This window comes from Macrotis lagotis, chromosome 3, assembly GCF_037893015.1.
Source record: "Macrotis lagotis isolate mMagLag1 chromosome 3, bilby.v1.9.chrom.fasta, whole genome shotgun sequence".
In the NCBI taxonomy this organism is placed as follows: Eukaryota; Metazoa; Chordata; class Mammalia; order Peramelemorphia; family Peramelidae; genus Macrotis; species Macrotis lagotis.
The window spans coordinates 37,861,195-37,882,279 of NC_133660.1; the positions used below are offsets into that span (position 1 = coordinate 37,861,195).

The following is a 21,085-nucleotide window of genomic DNA, read 5'->3' on the forward strand; positions in this document are numbered from 1 at the left end:
AGGTCTCCTTTCCTCTACTCAGCAGAGAACCTGACAAAAATTTGAAGTTATTTGTCATGAACTTCCTTTTCTTCCATCTTCTTCATCTCCTATTTCTCAGATGTTTTCTATATCTATCTCCCCCTTAATCTATCCATGATGAAATTGCCTTATTCCGGACTAGGGCCATCTCCTCTACTTATTCAAGCACTCCCATTCTACCCCAGCTCCTCCAACAGATTACTCCCCTCTGTCATTGCCACTCCTTTCATGTATTTTCAATCTCTCCCTGTCTACTGGTTCATTCCCTACTACCTACAAACATGCCCATGTCTTCTGCATCACTTGATCCTTCAATCCCCAAAAACTTTCTTTCCATATCTCTTGTGCTCACTGTAACAAGGCCTTCTGGAATAGATATCTCTACTTTCCTTCCATTCTCCTAACTTCTTACAATTCAGTTTCTGACCTTATCTTTCCACCAAAACTGCTTTCCCCAATGTTACTGATGACCTTCTAGTTGTCATACCCATTGGCCTCTCCTCAGTCCTCATTCCCTTTGTCCTCTCTGCATTTCTTAACATGACTGATCATTCTTTCCTCCTTGATAATGCTTTCTATTTAAGTTTTAAGAAAATCACTCCCACATGATTCTTCTCTCTCTCTCTCTCTCTCTATATATATATATATAGATAGATAGATAGATAGATAGATATAGATAGATATTCAATAATCTTTTGCTGAATTCTCTCTCAGATCATGCCCTCTTAAGTGTAGATGTCCCTCAGTGTTTTTTTCCCTGAGACCACTTCTCCTCTCCCTCTGTTTCACTTTTTCACTTTTTGATCTCATCAGTTCCCTTGGATATATTTAACTATCTCTATGCTGATGATTCTCAAATCTACCTATCTTGCCCTAAACTCTGTACTGACTTTCGGTCATCTTGAAACATCTTACATTTAATATATCTGTGAGAAACATGGTTCAGTCACTCCCCTGCCAGAGTTAGGGGGTTAGCTGGAAAATGCTACCACTGCCCATTGTTCCCCTAGTAGCATCCTCAGTGAAGTTCATCTCCCTTCTCAAGTAAAGAAACTTGAAACCAAAGTGAGCAAAGGAAGTGTTTATTACGGTTCTTGTGAAAAGCAGGTGTGATGGGTACCTTGTACACCCCTTGTACAGAAGTAAGAACAAGCAGATCCTTTTCCTCCTCCCATCAGAGTCAGAATTGGTCCAGATTCCCACTATATACACTCCTTGATATGTCCCCCCTCCCTCATCATACATCCCCATGCTCAAAAATGTCGGACAAACTAGCAGTAACTAGGACCCTGTGACCGGGATATGACCTCTCAGGTTCGAGCTGGTTTGCATATTTTTCAACCCTTCTTTTTTACCTGAAGCTAGGGGTCCCTGACCATCAATCTTGCAGAACAGGGTAGGCTTATCTGGTAGCATAGCATTCTTTGACTAATTTCTTATTTGGTAATATCTATGGAAGCAGAACTTCTTCTGGTATGTATTCCTTATCTTACCAGTCCAAAATGTAATTCATTATCTTTCCCTCTAAATGATCCCCCTTCACTATTACTTCAGAGGACACCACCTGGGGCACCCTCTTATACCTCAGGTTCATGGTATGGGAGTCTTGCTGGATTTCTTACCATCTCTTGCCTCTTCTATCCAATCTATTGCCAAAGTCTATTGGTTTTACCTCTATAACTACTTCTATATACTCTTGAATAAGCCTCTTTCCCTGCCACCCCTCTAGTGGTGGGTCTGCCTGCTCAAATGTCTCTCCACTCTAATTTATCCTCCATTCATCCCCTAAGGATTTTACTATAATGAGGTTCAGATTACTTCAGTTCTCTCTCTGCACGATAAACTCCAGTGGCTCGCTATTTCCTCCAGGATCAAATACAAAATTCTCTCTTTTTTTTTTTGGCATTCAAAGATCTTCATAATTTTGTCCTCTTTCACCTGTCTGGGCTTCTTACACCTTATCCTCTGACATGTATTCTTTTATCCAGTGACACTGGTCTCCTGGCTCTTCCAGAAACAAGACATTCTATTTCTCTGCTCTGGGCACTTTCACTGACTTTCTCCTTTACCCAGAATACTCTCCCTGGCTTTCTTTTAAGTCCCAACTAAAATTTTGTCTTTTCCTAGAAGCCTTCTCGACCCCTCTTCATTCTAGTGCCTTCCTTCCGTTTATTTTTTTTACTGTTGATCCTGCCTATAGCTAGCTTTAAATACATTTGCTTGCACATTGTCTTCATTAGATTGTGAGCTCCATGAGGGCAAGGTCTGGCTTTTGCCTCTTTTTGTATCCCCAGAGCTTAGCACATAGTAGATTATTAAATGTTGATTGAGTTGGGAAAAAAACAACTCAGGGTTTTCTTAGAGGGTAAACTCCATGAGTCAGTTGTCAAACAAATTAATTCAAACAGGGTCTGCATGAGAAGGCGATAGGGAAGCAGTAGGACCATTGATTGCAGACATCCTCTTTCTAGGCATCGTGGATTAAGTAGGAAATTGATAAACTGTTGAATCTATGGAGGACAGTTGGGTTAGTGAAGGGCCATGGATTCAGCTCATGTGAGGATGGTTGAAGGAACCGGGAGGAAGTCACTTCATTAAACACCTTCATCAATGCAGCAGGCTTTGTGCTAACCCTTTACAAGGATTACCTCATTTGATTCTCACAACAATCCCAGGACATAAATGCTATTATTAGCCTCATTTTACAGATGAGGAAACTGAGGCTAGGAGATTAAATTACTGGTCCAGGGTTCCCACATCTAGCAAGGATCTGAGGTCAGATTTTGAACTTGGGACTTTCTGACTCTAGGCTCAGCCTGAAATAACTATGTTTTTTAAGCGCTGTCACAACACTGAAGGATTAGATTTGATCTGCTTGGCCCTAGAGGACAAAACTATTAGCTGTGGATGGAAGTGGTAGAGGTCACTTTCAGCTTAATGAAAGAAAAACTTCACTCTTTATCTGCTCCCTCTTCACTCTTGGAGGGCAGTTTCCTGGCCTCAGCCACTTCTCATTAATCCAAAATAAGCAGAAGAAACACAAAATAAATCCAAGGAAGCCGATCCAAGGGCATGGAGAAGTGGGGAGGGCACTAGTGGTTGGGGGGATTCCAGAAAGTCTCTTGGAGAACAGCTCAGCTGTAACATTCAGTTTTGATTGTTTTCTTGTCTTTTTGATTTTGTTTTTCTGATTCTGCTTACTTGGCTCAGCAAAGAGCTGTGTTAAAGAAAGAGGAATTCTAACCCATTAGCTTTTGTTTGGCTGCCAAGTCAAACAAGCTGACTCCAAGTCACACTCTCAGTTCATTAACCCCCCTTCTGCCTCACCTGCCACACTGATCTTTTTCCAATTTTTCAGTTTTGTCTGGGATGCCTCTTCCATGCTGTTCCTATGAAATTATTGAGCATGTAGGTAGGCTAGAGCACTGGGCCCAGAGTCAGAAAGTTTTTGTTTGTTATTCTTGTTCCCTGAGTCCAAATCCTCCCTCAGACACTTGCTGTGTGATCCTGAATAAGTCACTTAACCTTTGCCTTCATTTACCTGAAGAAGGAACCGACAAACCACTCCAATATCTTTGCCAAGATATGTGGACAGCATTGGCATGCCATTGCCCAGAGTCAAAAAGAGTTAGGCACAACTCAGTAACAACAAGAAAGATTATACTTAAAAATTAATTTCTTTGGTCAATATGGGGAACTAGATGGCAGAGTGATTAGAGGGCTTGTGCTGGAGTCTGAGGTCAAACCCAATCTGAGATACTCTCTATATGCTAGTGGGCCACTCACCTACCCTTGTTTGTCCCAGTTTCCTCATCTGTAAAATGAACGGGGGAAGGAAAGGGCAAACGACTCCAATCTCTTTGCCAAGAAAACCCCAAATGGCATCTACAGGAGGGGGGGGGCGGACTAAACAACATGGGCAACGTGTCCCTGAGAGATTATTAGTTCTCCCTGTCTCTATTATGAGTTCACTCATCTCCATATTCAGTTATATATTCTGTCTTTTCACAAACTACCACAAACATTTTTAAACCGTCTGCAATATGCAAACCCTGGAGTAAGCAGTGGGGATACAAAGGCAAGAAAAAAAAAATCCACTTGCATCGTGTCTACCTTATTCTGACTCTGCCCTCCTCACTTTCATTATTTCATATCAGGTTTCCCAAGTCCCTGCTATTCAACGGCTCGGTGGTATTCCATTTCTTTGAGGTACCCCAGCTTTGGCAGGATGGCTCAGTGCGAGAGGGCCCCCAAGCGAGAGGGTCGCTTCACCTGCAGGTTCAGCCCTGCATCCTCCCACCTGGAGCCTTTCCCTCAGTGCGCCCCACAGAGCGCCCCACCCTCTGACCAACTCGGCTCTGCGCACCCAGGCGTCCTCTGCCAGAAGGGTGTCGGCTCCAGAGGCCTGAACAAACAAGGACACAGGGCTGGGCTTCGTGGAGAACTGGACAGCTCAGAAGTGAGCGAAACCCCAAAGGGAAATGGGAGGAACTGATAGGAGGGGTGGGACTCTAGGACTAGAGGAAGGGGGAAGGGAGGTGACTGTGGCTCAGGTAGGCGGAGGAAAAAAGAGACAAGGAGGGGAAGGAAGGGGGCAAAGAAAAAGGGACAAGGAGGAGGTGAAAGAGGGAGGGAAGAAAAGGGGAAAGGGAAAAAGAGACGAGGAGGTGAAAGAGGAGGGGAAGAAAAGGGGAAAGGAAAAACAGACAAGGAGGTGAAAGAGGAGGGGAAGAAAAGGGGAAAGGAAAAAGAGACAAGGAGGTGAAAGAGAAGGGAGTAAAGAGGGAAAAAAAGAGACAAGTCGTGAACGAGGAGGGGGAGAGGAAAGAAAGAAAAAGGAAAAAAAGAGCCAAGGAGAAGGTTGAAAGAGGAGGAGAAAAGAAGGAAGGCAAAAAAGAGGGAATGAGGAGGTGAAAGAGGAGGGAGAGAGGGAGGAGGAGGGAAGAGGAGGGAGGAGGAGGAAGGAAAAAAGGAGGGGCAGGAGCGGGGAGGAGGGAGGAGAGAGGAGGAAGAGGAGGAGGGAGGGGAACCAGGGGGAGGAGAAGAGCCGGGGGAGCCGAGGGGGAGGGGCGAAGGGCCGAGGGGTTCGGGCTAAAAGGCTGGGCGGGCGGCGGCGGGCCCCTGCGCCCTGGCTGCCGGCGGCCCGGGATGCTGCTCCCGATGCTCCCGATGCTCGCGCTCCGGCTGCTGGGGCTCCCGCTGCTGGGGCTCCCGCTGCTGGGGCTCCCGCTGCTGGGGCTCCCCCCGGCACTTTCCGGGAGCCCCCTGGCGGCCGGTGAGCCGCCCCCCGGCATCTTGGAGCTGGAGCTGCACCCCGACGTCCAGGTGCAGGAGGTGAGCCCGGCTTTCCTCTCCATCACCATCGACGCCAACCTAGTGACAGACCCCAAATACATCACCTTCCTGGGGTAAGTGCTGACCTTCAGCGGGGGCCCTTTGCCCTCGACTCGTCCCCTGCCTCGTTTCCCTTTTCTTCACCTGTCTCTGGCCCCAGCTCTCCCCACAAGTAAACTCCTTCTTTTGTCTTCTTTCTTCAGCACCAACTTTGTTCTCCAATCACGTTTCTGGGGGGGCCTTCTGACTTTCTCGTCCTGGGGAGACCACCCACGGTGAATTGTCCTTTTAAAAAAGGGGAGGGAGGAGGTTGTGCTGGCACAGATGTCCTTAACTTGGGGTCCAGGGACCCCTCTCCCTAAGGGGTCTCTGGAGAGATTTCAGAAGGTCTTTGGACTTGGATTGGGGGGGCATCATATCTTTATTTTTATTACTCTCTAACTGAAATGTAGTGTTTCCTCCAATTATTTAAAAACATTAGTTTGAGATGTAGGTCCAACACACACACACACACACACACACACACATACACAAATACATATGCACCACACAGGCACACACACTCCCATACACATACATACACACACGAACACACATGAACATGCACATATATACATACATATATATATATATATATATATAGACCTCTGACCCTGAAGATCTCCAGCACTAAAGATTTAGGGATAAATGAACCACCTGGAAAGGACTGGTCTCAGTAAGAGACCAGCTATTTGCACTAGTCTTCCTTTCCCTGAGGAAAGTGACTGACCAGTAGGACATGAGTTATTTCCATTCCACTCTGCTTTGCATGAAGGAAAGACTTAATAGATCATTGTTGTTATGCTGCATGAATGGGGACTTCCCAGATGAGTTCTTGGAAAAGAGATTCACTTTTAGATTTAAATGCAATTCATTCAAAATTGAACTTATGGTCTTACCTTCAAATTCTTCCCTTCTTCTCTATTACTATTAAAGATATCATCAGTATCTTCACAGTCATCCAGGTTCTCAACCTGTGTCATCCTCAAGTCTCTACTCTCTCACTCCCAATCTGTTGCCAAGTCCTATGGATTCTACCTTCATAACATCGCCAATGTATTCCCTTCTCTCCTCTGATACTGCCACCATCCTCATCACCTCACACCTGCATTATTTCAATAATCTGATGGACTTGCCCTAAGTCTCTCCTCACTCCAATCCATCTTCCTCTCAGCCATCAAAGTAAAAAGAGCTTTCTTTTCCCAGTTAACAGTATTTATTTCTATGATATAGCCATTGATATACTGGATACTGTGGTAGTCTTTGGTGGTAAGGGAGGACGGGAAGGAGGGATGACCAAACAGGCTCTGCCTTAAGGAGTTTACATTCTGCCAATCAGCATTGTCACAAAGAAGTCTGGACAAAATAAATACAAAATAATTTCAGGAGTGAGAGACATTAGCAGCTGGGGGGACTTAGAAAAGGCCTAATGTAGTAAGGGGTTGCTAGGTGAAGCAGTGACTAGAATGCCAGACTTGGAAGACTCATCTTCCTGAGTTCATATCTGACTACTGACACTTGCTATGTGTCCCTGGACAAGTCTGCTTGCCTCAGTTTTCTCCTCCGTAAAAAAGAGCTGAAAAAGGAAATGGCAAACCACACCAATAAATCTCTGCCAAGAAAACCTTAAATGGGGTCAAACACGATTGAAGAACAATGTAGAAAGACTTCTATCCCATTCTTTTCCCTTCCACCATAATGAAGCAATGAATTTTAAAAGAAAGGTATGTTTTCTGTTTCAATTTAGAAAATACACTGCCATATCATTCAAGGAATCAACACTGGAATTACTACATGCAAATACTAAAGTTCAAGAGAAGCTAAATACAGCAAAAGTAGGATTTTTAAAAAATCTGTTGAGGAAAAAATGTGAATCAAAGAACGAATAGAACATGAATGGTTTTGGGGTAAATGAAGTGATCATAGCTGACCACAAAAAGAAGGCAGAGCTGTTCATTTATTTTTGGTTCTGATTTCTCTGCAAAGGAGAATAACCTTTATTGAAATGACAGAACAGAAACAGCACTTATCTACCCTTGATGAATCCAGGTCACCTGACTCAGAAGACACACACACACACACACACACACACACACACACACACACACACACACACACATCCTCTGGTACTGCAAGAAGTCACAGATGTGATGGCTGAATCACTGTTGGTAATATCAGAAATATGGAGAAGTGCTACAAAATTGGAGGTGGTCAAATATTTTCTCTATTTTCTTTTTGTTTTGTTTTGTTTTTAGGTTTTTGCAAGGCAAATGGGGTTAAGTGGCTTGCCCAAGGCCACACAGCTAGGGAATTATTAAGTGTCTGAGACCGGATTTAAACCCAGGTACTCCTGACTCCAGGGCCGGTGCTTTATCCACTATGCCACCTAGCTGCCCCCTATTTTCTCTATTTTCAAAGATGAGGGAAGAGAATCAAGTCTTCAAACTAGTGAGCTTGAATTTGATTCCTTGGGGAAATTATTAAATGTATCATTAGAGATAGGAAAGGGAAATGGTCATTACAAAACTCAAATCAGGGTAGACTACCCTCATTTCCCTTTTTGAAAGGGTTAAGTGATTGCCCAGGGTCACACAACCAAGATATTTCAGAGATATAATTTGAATCCAAGGCTTCTTGACAGAGAGATCATCACTCTCTCCTGGGGGAGGATGGCAAGTGGAGTCATATGACTTATCCAGGGTCAGAAATGGAGACCAGATTTGAATTCCTGTCCTGACTTCAGGGTTGGTGTTCTATGTACTTGACCTCCAAGTTGCCTTAGAGGCTGTCTCTTTATCCACCATATCCTGCTCTTTCTCAACTAAGGGAATACAAAAAGTACTTATGGAGAAGATTTATACCCCAGTCTTTCTCCCACCACATCTAGCTAAAAAACAGGGCAGTTTAAATTTTTCATCATTAATGGTATCCTCATAGTTTCAGATGAGACAAAATTGGAAGAGAGAGCTAACAATGAGTGATGTCAGGAAATAAAATGATTTACAGACTAGGGCATTTGAACTGAATCAAATATGATTAAATACAATAGAGATAAATGTATAGTCATAAACTTGGACTCAAAAAATCAACTTCCTAAGTGCAACATAGCAGGAGGCAGCATTAGGGAGCAGAAGGATTGAAAAAGTTCTGAGAAGGGGCAGCTAGATGGTGAAGTAGATAGAGCACTGGCCCTGGAATCAAGAGGACCTGGGTTCAAATCCATCCTCAGCCACTTAATAATTCCCTAGCTGTGTGATCTTGGGCAGGTCACTTAACCTCATTGCCTTGCAAAAACATAAAAAAAAAAATCTGAGGGTTATAGTGAACTCCAAATTCTGAGTCAGCAATATGATAAAGCAGTCAACAGGGTTGATGTGATCTTATAACTTTAAGGGGTATATAAAGGAATTAACTTCCAGGAATGAGGAGGTATATTAGCCCCCATATGGAATGTCGTATTGAATTCTGGGCACAATTGTTGTTTGTCCTTCATTCTTGAAGAGGACTCTGACATCAGCAAAGTGAAGCAAATAAATTGGATTTAAGTAAGGGAGGATTGTGCACAAAGTCACCAGCCTCATTCTTTCCTCAGAGCCATCTGGGTCCAGTGGCCAGATAGCAATCAGGACAACTGGCGATCTCCCCAGAAGCAGTGGGAGACCTTGGCCTTTTTTGACCTTGACCTTTTTAAGCTAGGTCTTTAACAGGTCTCAGTTAAGAAGGACATTAATGAATTGGAAAGCGTATGGTGGAGGTCATCCAAGATGATGAATAGCCTTAAGCCCATGTCATAGGAGGCTCAATCAATTGAAAGAATAGAGGGTATGTGATCTGGAGAAAGGAGGATCTGGGGAATAAGAGATTGAAAGAAAGAATACAATTATTGTCTTCAAGTATTAGAAAAATTGCGATAATAAAGAGGGATTTGACTTCAGTTTGGATCCAGAGGGTAAATTTGGAGTTGATGTCAGGAAAATCACTCTGACAATTAAAGATGTCTAAGAATGGAATGGGCTTCTTTGAGAAGTGTTGGTTTTTCTCCTTGGAGATCTTCAAGTCACAGCTGAATGATCATTTGTTAGGTATTTTAGAGCAGAGCACAAACAATGTATGTTAGAGTGGGGATTCTTTCATGTACAGGTTGAACTCGATAGTTGCTGAGATCCTTTCCAGCTCCAGATTCTCTCTTTATGGCTACAGAAACTACATTTCATTAACTAACAGCTGGAAAAAAAAACCACTGACCCATCAACCAAATTTTCTTGGAGAAAATGCACTTTTTTATTATTTTGAGGAAATCTTGTTTTTCAGTTCCCAAAGACTACGAACCTTAGCCAGAGGTTTATCTCCTGCCTACTTGAGATTTGGTGGCACCAAGACTGACTTCTTGTTCTTTGACCCAAAGAAGGAATCCACCTTTGAGGAAAGAAGTTATTGGGAAGCTCAAGTGGACCCAGGTGATTTGTCTTTTATTTGTTTGTTTGTTTTGATGAGGCAGTTGGGGCTGAATGACTTGACCAGGGTTACACAACTGGTAAGGTTCTGAGACTGGATTTGAACTCAGGTGCTTCTGACTCCAGGGCCAGTGCTCTAAAAGATGATATTTTTCAACCTATGGTTGCATCTTCTTGCGTTAGTTCTGTGTTTGCCTTGTGGTTTGTTGTGTTTTTGTTTCATCTGGAGAAATAGGGTCAGTTGTTCTGTGTATTATAATGAGGGCAACTCATTTTGACCTGTTGTGAGAACCTGGAACCAAAAGGGGACATGCTCCACTTTCTCTTGCCTCCCTTGCTAATTTTTCAATTCTAGAAGGTACACTATGGTATGAATTAATGGACTTTAACACTGCTGCTTTTTAACAGTGCAGAGGGACTGATGTTTGCTTGGAGAAAGGATAAAGGTGGAAATGGATTTAAAGGAAGAATTATTAAAAGTTTAACATGCACAAAATGGGATTTTATGCATATTTACACTTAAAAAGTTCGATATGGTATCCTTTTAAAGGTGTAATAAAAATGAAGATATCGAGTACTATATTTCTACTTCATGTGTGTCCATTATCAAATTACAGTCTCTAAGGGATCAGTGGGAGAATTCACCTTGAAATATGTTTGAGATAAATATTTATTGTAAGTATTTAATTTAATTTAAGTATCTCAGCCCTTTTCTCAAGAAATAGCTAGGAAGATTAGGAACACAGGAAATGGGGCCAGCTATGAGAAAAAAAGATCTGATTTGCTAAAAAAAAATAATTTAAAAAAAAATGATGATTGTTTTATTCCTTTCCCAATCAGTCACACTCTTAAAATACTTCTGGTTAAACTGAAAAAAAAAAAATACTCTGGAAGAGAATTTATCCTTGTTACTTTAGATAGGAAAATCTATCTTTTATTCATCAAGAAACCCTTAATGTTCTCCTCCTGCTTCTAGTGCTGATGTCAGTGGTATTATTCATGCTGTTCTTGGAACATTCTTTTTTGTCCCAGGGAGCTGGGCTAGAAGCCAAAGGACTAGACTGTGCAGCTTTGATGATAGTAAGTTATTTGAATGTTAGCTACTTCTAGCTGTATGTAATAGCAGGCAGCTGGTGGCCCTAGAGAGCTGGAGTCAGGAAGACCTGAATTCAAATCTCATCTTAGATTTTTACTATGTGACCCTGGGAAAGTCACTTAACCTTTGTTTGCCTTCACTGTAAAATGGGAATAATAACAGCACCTACTTCTCAGGGGTTTTGTGTGGATCAAATGGGATAATATTTGCAAGTGTTTGGCACAAAATAGATACTATATAATTTAATTATTCCCTTTTCCTCTTTTCTGTCTTGGAATAAGCATCACAATCTAATAGGGAGCCCAAGTGGGAATCAATCAGACTATTTCTGACACCAAAAAAAAAAACACCCACTTTAAAAGAAACTGTCAGTCTTCCTTCCATTTCCATTCTTCTCTCATCTACATTGTCACCCCTACCCCAGAAGCATGGGATTCAGGAGAGAAGAGATTTATGAAAACTTATAATTTCACAATGTTTATCTTTTGAAAGAAAGGTAGTATCCAACTTTTGAAAGATGGATAGAGCCTTGGGATCCTGAGATTGAACTCTACCTTCAGCACTTACTAACTAGGTCTGGACAAACCATTTAAATTCATCTGTTAAATGAGGTGATACTATCGATTTATCTCATAGGGTTCCTGAAAGGTTCCAATGACAGAATAAGGCACTTTGCTAATCTCAAATCTCTATATGTTATTGTTGTTGTTCTTGGTAAAGATCTAGAATGGTTTACCATTTCCTTGTCCAATTTGTTTTATAGATGACAAAACTGAGGTAAATAGGTCTAAGTGTCTGAAGTCACATTTGAACTCATGAAGATGAGTCTTTCTGACTTCAAGTCCAGAACTCTACCCTCTATACCACCTAGGTACTCCATTTTATAGTTGAAGAAACTGAGGACAAGTGACTTAACCCAATGTCAGACAGCTAGTATATATCTGAGGCAGGATTCAAACTCAGGTCTTCTTGATTCCAAGTCTGATCCACAGGCAGCCACACCACCAAGTTGTCTTTCATAGATCACAGAACATCTGAAATGCATCAAAGCTAACTCAAAACTTTTTCTCCTGTAGATACTTGCAACTTGAGTCCCATCCCTTCTTCTGTGAAGGGGCAATTACAACTGGAATGGCCTATCCAGGAGGTGCTGCTCCTCAAAGAACAACGGCAGAACAAGTTCAAGAATGGCACATTCACAAGTAAGAAATGCAAGGTGTTTGGTAGTGTATTCTGATCTCAGAAGCAATGGGTTTCCTAGGATTAGGCCATCTACATAAACCTGAATCACACAATTGAGTCTGCAAGGTAGGACCCTGCTGTTAATCTAAAACTCCCTAGTGTTCTTCACCTCTGGTGCTGCTGAGGGACCAGAGGGTTGTTGCAAAATAAGCCAAAGGGGGGTGAGCCAGATACTGACTAAAGGACTGCATTGGGTAAGCACATATTAGTCAAGGGGCATGGAGAGTCTTGGATCAAACCAAAAATGTTCTCCTACCAAACTGGTTTCTTTTTTGTTTCTTCCATGCCTTTTTTTGTAATGTAGGACTCACCCAAGCAATTAACTTTCCAGCTAACCTGGAATTATCTATATTGAATAGGTTTGATTTGCCCATCCTCATCCCCGGTCCCTATTGTAATTCTATGTGGGCAGTAGGCACATAATGAATATTGAGTGAATGAATGTGGTTTATGATGGAAGCTTCCAGAGAACTAGATAGGACATAGATTCCTTTGTTTTTAGGCAGACCAATTATTATTTTAACTTTGATTTGTGAAAATGCTTGATTCCTTATTCAAAGTTAATAGCAGAAAAAAAGAGACTTACCCCCTAATATTTAAATATATATATATATATATATATATATATATATACACACACACACACACACACACACACACACACACACACACACACACACATATATATATATATATATATATAGAGAGAGAGAGAGAGAGATATAGTGTTATTTACATAAAATCAACATAAATCTGAAAATGGAGTAGTTTTTGGAATGGGAGGGTATCAGGACCTGTGATTTCATGGTCTGGGGAACTCCCAGGGTGGAGTTTCCTACCCTGCACCACCAATGCAGCTCACTCCCCTGGAGCCCTGGGCAAGGTAAAATGACTTGACTGTAATGACAGCATTGGGACATAGTAGTCTCTCAACAAATGTTTATTATAAGATTATGATGAAGCCACTGAGGATGTCAGTAGTTGAGAAAAGCTTCTAAGATGAAAGGTAGTAGAGGTAACCTTCTCACCTTTACTCAAAGGGATAGAACTCAAAGGCAGGTCACCTTTAGAAGAGGAGTTGTGGCTTCTGTCAGTACATGTATTTACTCTGGTCCTCTTTAGATGCCCTGGGTCACTAGAGTAGAAAGTGAGAAAAACATCTGGCAGCAGGATGTGAGCTCATCTAGCTCCCAGTAGGCTGGGCTGGTTACTGGAAACAACAAATGTCATTATGGGTGTGTCTGCTCTAAGGCAGATTCTATTATTAGGATAATAATCTTGGGGGTTCATAATAATGGTATTTGGAGCAGCAGTGGGACCTAGTAGATAGACAGCTGGTCAAAGCCTGCCTGTGACCAATAGGGCTCTGTGGACCTTTACTATCTTTTAATCCCTCAGTGTTCTACTTAGTTCCTAAAACTATCAGTTGCAAAGAAGTCACTGAGCTGTTTAGCAGAGAAGGAATGTCCTCTACTTAGGGCAGAGTTTAGGATCTGAAGGCAGGAAGATATGGGTTCCAATCTAGCCTCAGACCTTTGCTGTGCCACCTTGGACAAGTCATTCTCAACCTCCATCTGCCTGCCTCAGTTTCTTATCTGAATGATACTATATAACTCCCAGGGTTGTTGGGAGGATAAAATAAGACTACTTGGAAAGCATTTTATAAACGTTAAAATACTTTATAAATGTTCAATGTTGACTATATGACCCCTGGTTCAAGGTAGGTCCTACTACAGAAGTTATCCAGACAAATTACCATAAGTATCTGAAAGACCTACTTTTGTTTATGACATATGTAAACTCTAAAGGTAGTGGAGTTAATAATCATTGCATTAGGGAAACAAACTCACAGACTTTTCCTAAGAGTCCACTTCGGTAGTGATAACAGAAGAGGAAGCTTCATGATGCTCACCTTCATGACATTGCTCCTCATCAGTCTGGGATTCTTCCACTCATCCATGCTATCATAATCCTTGCAGGAATATTCCAGACATCCTTGATTTCACTCAGGGTAGATTTCTTTATTTTTTTTTTATTTTTTGTAAAGCAATGGGGTTAAGTGGCTTGCCCAAGGCCACACAGATATGGTAATTATTAAATGTCTGAGACCAGACTTGAACCCAGGTCCTCCTGACTCCAGGGCGGGTGCTTTATCCACTGCTCCACCTAGCCACCCCTCAGGGTAGATTTCTAACTGCTCCGGGCCTGAAAAAAAAAGGTCTTCACAAGTTGCATTGGCCAAAAGAAACAAAAGAAGCAGATTTCTTCACCTGCTGGCGAACCTCTCCAAATTTAAGTGACACCTCTGGGCTTATCTAGCATGGAGGCACCTGCCAGAGCTCACATTCTTCCATCAGAGCCTTTGAGAATGCAAGCTTCCCTTTCTGGCATGTTGAGGCAGCTCACTGAAGATAGTAGTGAGATAGCAATAAGGGGAAAAAGTATGTGTGTAGGTGTGTGTCTATATGGATAATGACAGCTAAAATTTCTATTGTCATTTAACGTTTGCCAAGTGACTTACATATATGATCTCATTTGATCTTCAAAACAACCAGCTTGTGGAGAGAGCACTGGCCTGAAAATCAGAAAGAACACCAACTGGCTCTGGGACCCTCAGTTTCCTTATCTGTAAAATGGGAATTGATAATGGCCCTTCCTGAGGGTCAAATAAGGTAATATTTGTAAAGCATTTTGAGAACCTTACCATGCAGTTTAAATGCTACTTATTGTTAGTAGTAACAACCCTTTTATATAGGAGCTCTGTAAGGGTTCCAGATCCTCTGAAATGAGTCTTTGAGGTGGGGACTTTTGCAATTCTCATTTTACAGATAAGGAAACTGAGGCTGATTTGCCCAGGGTCACAAAGTTAGCAAGAATGAGAGGCAGCATTCGAGCTCAGTTCTTCCTAACTCGAAGCCAGTGTGCCTCAATTACTTATTCAGGAGAGTCCTGTCCATTTTTATTCTCCTTAAGTTATTCATAAGGAAAGATGTCCTTTTTACACTCAGGTTTGTGAAGGAACATTTTCTAGTTATCCTAATGCTTAAAATGTTGGGGTCAGCTCTGAAGACTTGACAGTCCTACATGAGGTTTGATGACAACCACTCTTATTGTGCAGCCCTGTATTGTCCTGGCACTGCTATTTACTGACCAGGTGATTTGGGGCAAACTCTTCTGGACCTTAGAGTGCATAGATTACTGCAAGGTCCTCTATTCTATCCACTTTATTTTGCAGGGGGAGATACTGAGGCAGAGAGAAGTTAAGTGTTTGCCTAAGCTCATAGTAAATGTCTGAGGCAACATTTGAACTCAGGTTTTACTTAATTTATACAACTCCTGAAATCAGTCTACAAGCCACTAAAGAAACACTTGGTTAAGAACCCTGCTCTAGATGATGTTCCCTTTTCAGATTCTTTATCTGTGAAAACAGAGTTGTAGCAAAGAATTTCTGAAGTCTTATTCACCTCAAAAATTGTGTGGTTTTTATAGTTGGAAACTACAGAATGACCTAACTAAGCTTCTTGATCACAAGAGGACTTTTTTTTAAATTCAATTTTATTTATTTTCAATTCCAAATTTTCTTCTTTCCACCTTCCTTTCCTCCCCTTATTGAGAAATCAAGAAAAACAAAACCTATTATGAACATATAATATCAAACAAGATATCACCACTCTTATCTGGAGGTGGGTAAGATGTTTCATCTTGAATTCTCTTGAACTATAAGTGATCATTATAATAATCAGATTTCTTAAATTTTTCAAAGTTGTTTGTCTTTGTGATATTGTTATTATTGTATAAATTATTTTCCTAATCTTGCTCCCTTCCCTTTTTACCAGATCATACAAGTCTTTCTGGGTTTCTCATTTCTTATAGCACAATAGTATTTCATTTTACTATCATTTTCCAATTCTTTGCTAACACAAAAAAAAGAGTGGTTATCAAAAAAAATGGTTTTATAAATGAAATTTTTTCCTCTTTCTTAGATCTTTTTGGAGGATATAAACTTAGCAGTAGTACAATTAGATTTAAAAAAAGCTTAATTGTTTTTTGGGAATAGTTCCAATATGCTTTCTGGAATGGTTAGACCAGTTCATAGTTCACCAAAGGTTTATTAATGTACTTGTTTTCCCACTGCCTCTCCATCATTTGTCATATTCCCCATTTTTAGGCTAAACTTTACTAATGTGATATGTATAAGGTAACACCTCTGAATTGTTCTTGTCTGTATATCTGTGTTAGTGATTTAGAACAGTTTTCATATGGCTATTGATAGCATAAATTTCATACTCTGGGAACTGCCTATTCATGTCTGTTGAACATTTCTCAACTGAAATGGTTCTTATTCTTATATCTTAGAAATAAGACCTTTATAAGAGAAAACTCTGCAAAGATTTTCCCAACCCTCAACTTTCCTGCTTCTTCTAATTTTACTTGAATTGGTTTTGCTTGTGCACAAATGTTTTAATTTTATGTTATCAAATTGTCCATTTCACTTCCTATAAATTTCTCTATCTCTTGTTTGTCATTAACTTTCCTTTATAGATCTGAAAGGTGATTTATTCCATGCTCCTTGAATTTGTTTTCTTTTGTTATTTTTTGGTTTTGGGGTTTTTTGCAAGGCAATGGGGGTTGTGTCTAATTTGTTTTTTATGATACTCTTTATGTCTAGATTTTGATACTATTGGAAAATATCTTAGTAAATAGTTTATGCCTCATTGCTGCCAGACTATTATTTACATTTCCCAGAAGTTTTTGTTGAATAATGAGTTCTTGCCCAAGTAGGTGAGATCTTTAGGTTGTTCAGATATTAGGATCCTATGTACTTCTATATATTGTGTCCCTAATCTGTTCCACTTATCAACCTCTCTATTTATTACTCAGGTGTAAACTATTTGATATTAATGACTTTGTAGTATAATTGCAGATAAGATACTTTACTGCTAGATCTCCTTTCTTCTTACTTTTTAAAATTTTTTCTTGATCTTTTGTTCATTTGGATGAATTTTAATATAATTTTTCCTAGTTTCATAAAGCCCTTCTTTGGTAATTTAATTGCTATAGAAATGAAGAAAATAAATTAAATTAGGTAGTTTTCACTTTTTATTATATTGACTTGACCCACTCAAGAGCAATTAATATTTGTTCAGTTATTTAGATTTGTTAAATTCTTGTGTGTGGTAACAGATAGACTCCTAAATATTTTATACTTTTATGGTTATTTTAATAAGAAATGGAATTTCTCGTCCTATCCCTTCCTCCTGGGTTTGTTGATAATATACAGAAATGTTAATAGTTTGTGTGGGTTTAATTTGAAGCACATCTGTTTCATTTAGATTATAAGTTTTCCAATTGCTAATTAATTACTAAATTACTAATTAAATTAATAAATAATTACTAATACTTTTTAAAATTTCTATTGGTTGTGAATTTATCCTTTTTTATTTTTGATACTGATTATTAGGGTTTTTTATTCTATAAATCTATATATAATATATAAATATATAATTATAATTTTCTTCAATCAATAAAAATCTACCTCTCTCTATCCCTTTCCCAACTCCTCCCCACCCATATGAGAATAAAAAAAATAAGACCTTCATTATAAACATGTATGGTCAAACAAAATAAATGTCTACACTGACCATGTACCAAAAAAAAAAAACTGTCGCCTTTGGGATTCCGAGTCCTTCACCTTTCTATCAAGAAGCAAATGACATTTTTGTGTAGAGAAGGGTCTATGTGTAGTGAGGCTTGTCATTTTGTGGCTTGAAGGAAGACAGAAGAGATATCTCTAAGCCATTTCTCCTCCCACCCTTCTCCAAGTGAGACTTTAATTCCTGCTAGGTGGGTTGAGGTCAGAGGTCACCACTCTTGCTCTACTAGGAGAATAGGGTACCTGGCTAGAATTATATCTATGTTTCCTTAAATATTATTAGTTTAGGGGATATGATCATATTCCATCCAAATTCTGATCACTTTGTCATTTTGGAGAGAAAGAAGACCCCAAGATCTATATTTAAGGCTTGACCCCTTTCTCACCAAATAGAGATTCTCTAAGAACTACTGCAAGCTCCCCTTGATTCTGGGATTTCTCCCCTGATTATTCCACTGCAGGCTTCAGCTTGGACCAGAGACTAGAACAGAGTCTGTCCTCTGCTCCAAGGGTCAGCACCTCCACTTTAGTGAGTGACTTCTTGCCTTGCTTATTGATCAGTATACTCCTCCTTTTCATCCCCACTAGGCATCATCCCCACAGGGGTAGCTAGGTGGCACAGTGGACATTGTTGGACCCAGGAGTCAGAAAGACCCATCTTCATGAGTTCAAATTGGCCTCAGACACTTTAGTAGCTGTGTGATGTAAAATGAGTTGGAGAAGAAAATGGAAAATTACTCCAGGATCTCTGCCAAGAAAATTCCAAATGGAATCACAAAGAATCAGACATGACTGAACAACAAAATTATAGGTCTCCTCTTCAGTCCATCCTGGTTCTATGACCAAACTAGTTCGTGAGTGACAGACCCTTTCCTACATCCCATTCTGGTGCAATGACTTCCCAGGTCTTCTACCTGCCCCAAGACTCTCAATCCCTGGATGCTGAAAAGTTCTGTATGGTCAACTACTTCCAGTGTTGGCCAGCCCAACCTGACTTGGGCTCTCTTATCTACTCTGACTAACTATAAATATTTTTTTTGGATTTCCAATCAGGTTTCAGTCTGGTGCCTTTTCTGGTCATTGTGGAGGAGGCCTAGCAGAGAAGCTGGGCTGCTCTCCATGGTACCATCTCAACAGCCCCTTTCCAAAAAGTCTTTTCAATCCTTATTAACTGTAATTCCTTGATAGGCTGCAGACAATATGGAAGTGAGAGACACATGGAACACCTAGAATACTCCAAACCACCCACTAGATTAGTTTCAGCTTTTCTGCCTTTCTCATCAGTAAGGCCGGGTCTTCTCAGCTATAGTTACTCAGGTAATTCAGGCAATTTTTTTTTCTTCCCCCTCAACTCTTGAGGAAATGCTAAAGAATGAGGTGGAATGGATTTGTTTGTTATTAATGAGCATTTTTGTTTGTTTAGAAAGAAAACTAGCAAAGGTGATGTATATTAATAAGATATGTTAATATTAATACATGCTCATATTAATATATAATAAAATATATTAATATTTAACTCTGGGAGAGCTTACCCCTGAAAACCCTTAACTATCACTATCTTTATGGTCCAACTATAACCAAATAAATGATTAATTATTTTAAAATTTTGTGATATACCATTATTTCATAGGATAGTCTTTGGAATAGTTTCAACTTAGTCTTTGTCTAAAAAATCCAAAAATTTTAAATTTACCTCATATACTACCTTGTTCCAAATCCAAAATAATGTAGAAATGTTTAGATTGTCAAAGAAACAAGGATTGCTTTATCTTGCAAAGCTTCCATTTAACAAGATTAGATGCTGGACACCAAGGTACAATGTTTGGTTGGTCCTGTTCTCTTCAGGCCTTTTTTGGTATCTAGGCCAAAAATTCTGGTTTTCTTCTGTGTGACACAGCCCTATAGATGAGCTCTAATAAGTGGAGAATATGAAATTGTATTAGCCAATTCAAGGTGATCATTTATTGAGTCTGTATTTCCAAAAGTTTGATGATGATGATGATGATGATGATGATGATGATATGAAGGAAATAGGCTTTCTGTAGGCTGTCAGATTCTTTTTTTCTCTAGTAACCAAATTACTCACTATGAAATAATATTTTTGTTGATACAGAAAGCACAGTGGATATGCTGTACAGCTTTGCCAAATGTTCGGGACTGGATCTGATCTTTGGCATCAATGCCTTAATAAGGAAAAGTAATTTGCAATGGGACAGCTCAAATGCCAAATTGGTCTTGGATTATTGTACCTCCCAGAAGTATAACATTTCCTGGGAACTTGGCAATGGTAAGTACACTGAGATTTCATTGATCAAGGAGTACATTATCATCATTATTATTAATATTAATATTATTATAACATATTTTATTTTTTCCTAAATACATGTTAAAACAATTTTTCTAACATTTAAAAAAAGTTTCAGTTCCAAATTCTATTTCTACTTCCCTCATTTCTTCCCTTCTCCCCCAGGAGAGACTTTTTTAACTTTTTTTTTAACTTTTAAAAATTTTATTTATTTCCAAGTACATGTAAAGATAGTTTTCAACTTTTATTTTTTGTATGTTTTGAGTTCCACATTTTTCTTCCTCCTTTCCCTCCACCTCTCTTGACAGAGAGTAATTTAATATAAGCTATATATGTATAACTATATTAAACAAATTTTTATATTAATCATATTGTGAAGGAAGAATCAGAACAAAAAGGGGAGAAAAACCATGAAAAGGGAAAAACCCAGGGAGTACTCTAGCATCCTATAACATAATTTGCTTGATTGAAATAATAGGCAGCACTTAATATAGATTCTTTTAAGTTTGCAAAGTTTATATACATTTTACCCCCACAAAATTATTCCAACCTGGGAAAAAGGTACTCTTTTTTAACCTCCATTTTATGGTTGGGGAAACTGAGGAAGGCAGGGATTTAGTGACTTGCCAAGGCTCATCACACACCAAGTAAGTATGTGAAACTGGATTTGATCATAGGTCTTCCTCCCCCTAGGTCTAGTACTCTCACCACTGTGCCAGCCAGCTATCCTTTCTCCTGGATAGACATGCCTTTTGAAATTGCATATAGAAAAAAATTTTCCTCTATCTTCTTGGATCCACTGCTTGGATCTCCTGCTTTACTTAAAAGTACTTAACTGGGACCAGCAATTTCCTCTTCTCCTATTTTTAGAAAGCTCTGTGGTTTTCAGAGTCATTCATAGCTGACACCCCACAAAATGTTTGTGTAGGCAGTTTGCTTTT

The 21,085-nt window shown here is 39.8% G+C and overlaps 1 protein-coding gene and 1 long non-coding RNA gene across 4 annotated transcripts in view; both read left to right on the forward strand.

Moving 5' to 3' along the window:
• Nucleotides 1–3,885: 3,885 nt before the first annotated feature.
• On the forward strand, nt 3,886–4,848 carry LOC141516048 (uncharacterized). The gene is made up of 2 exons (XR_012476593.1): nt 3,886–4,735; nt 4,783–4,848. It is a non-coding gene; the product is annotated as an uncharacterized LOC141516048 (long non-coding RNA).
• A 320-nt stretch (nt 4,849–5,168) lies between these two features.
• Nucleotides 5,169–21,085, forward strand: part of HPSE (heparanase) — a 48,273-nt gene continuing 32,356 nt past the window's right edge. For 2 of the 3 annotated variants that reach the window (XR_012476873.1, XM_074228499.1), the window contains exons 1-5: nt 5,169–5,429; nt 9,706–9,851; nt 12,021–12,146; nt 19,028–19,156; nt 19,953–20,126. Coding sequence is in view for 2 of the 3 variants with exons in the window: in XM_074228499.1 (XP_074084600.1) it covers nt 5,170–5,429; nt 9,706–9,851; nt 12,021–12,146; nt 19,028–19,156; nt 19,953–20,126 (835 nt within the window). In the remaining variant the exon portion in view is untranslated. The remainder of the gene's footprint in view (nt 5,430–9,705; nt 9,852–12,020; nt 12,147–19,027; nt 19,157–19,952; nt 20,127–21,085) is intronic. The other variant, XM_074228500.1, reaches the window with a different exon arrangement.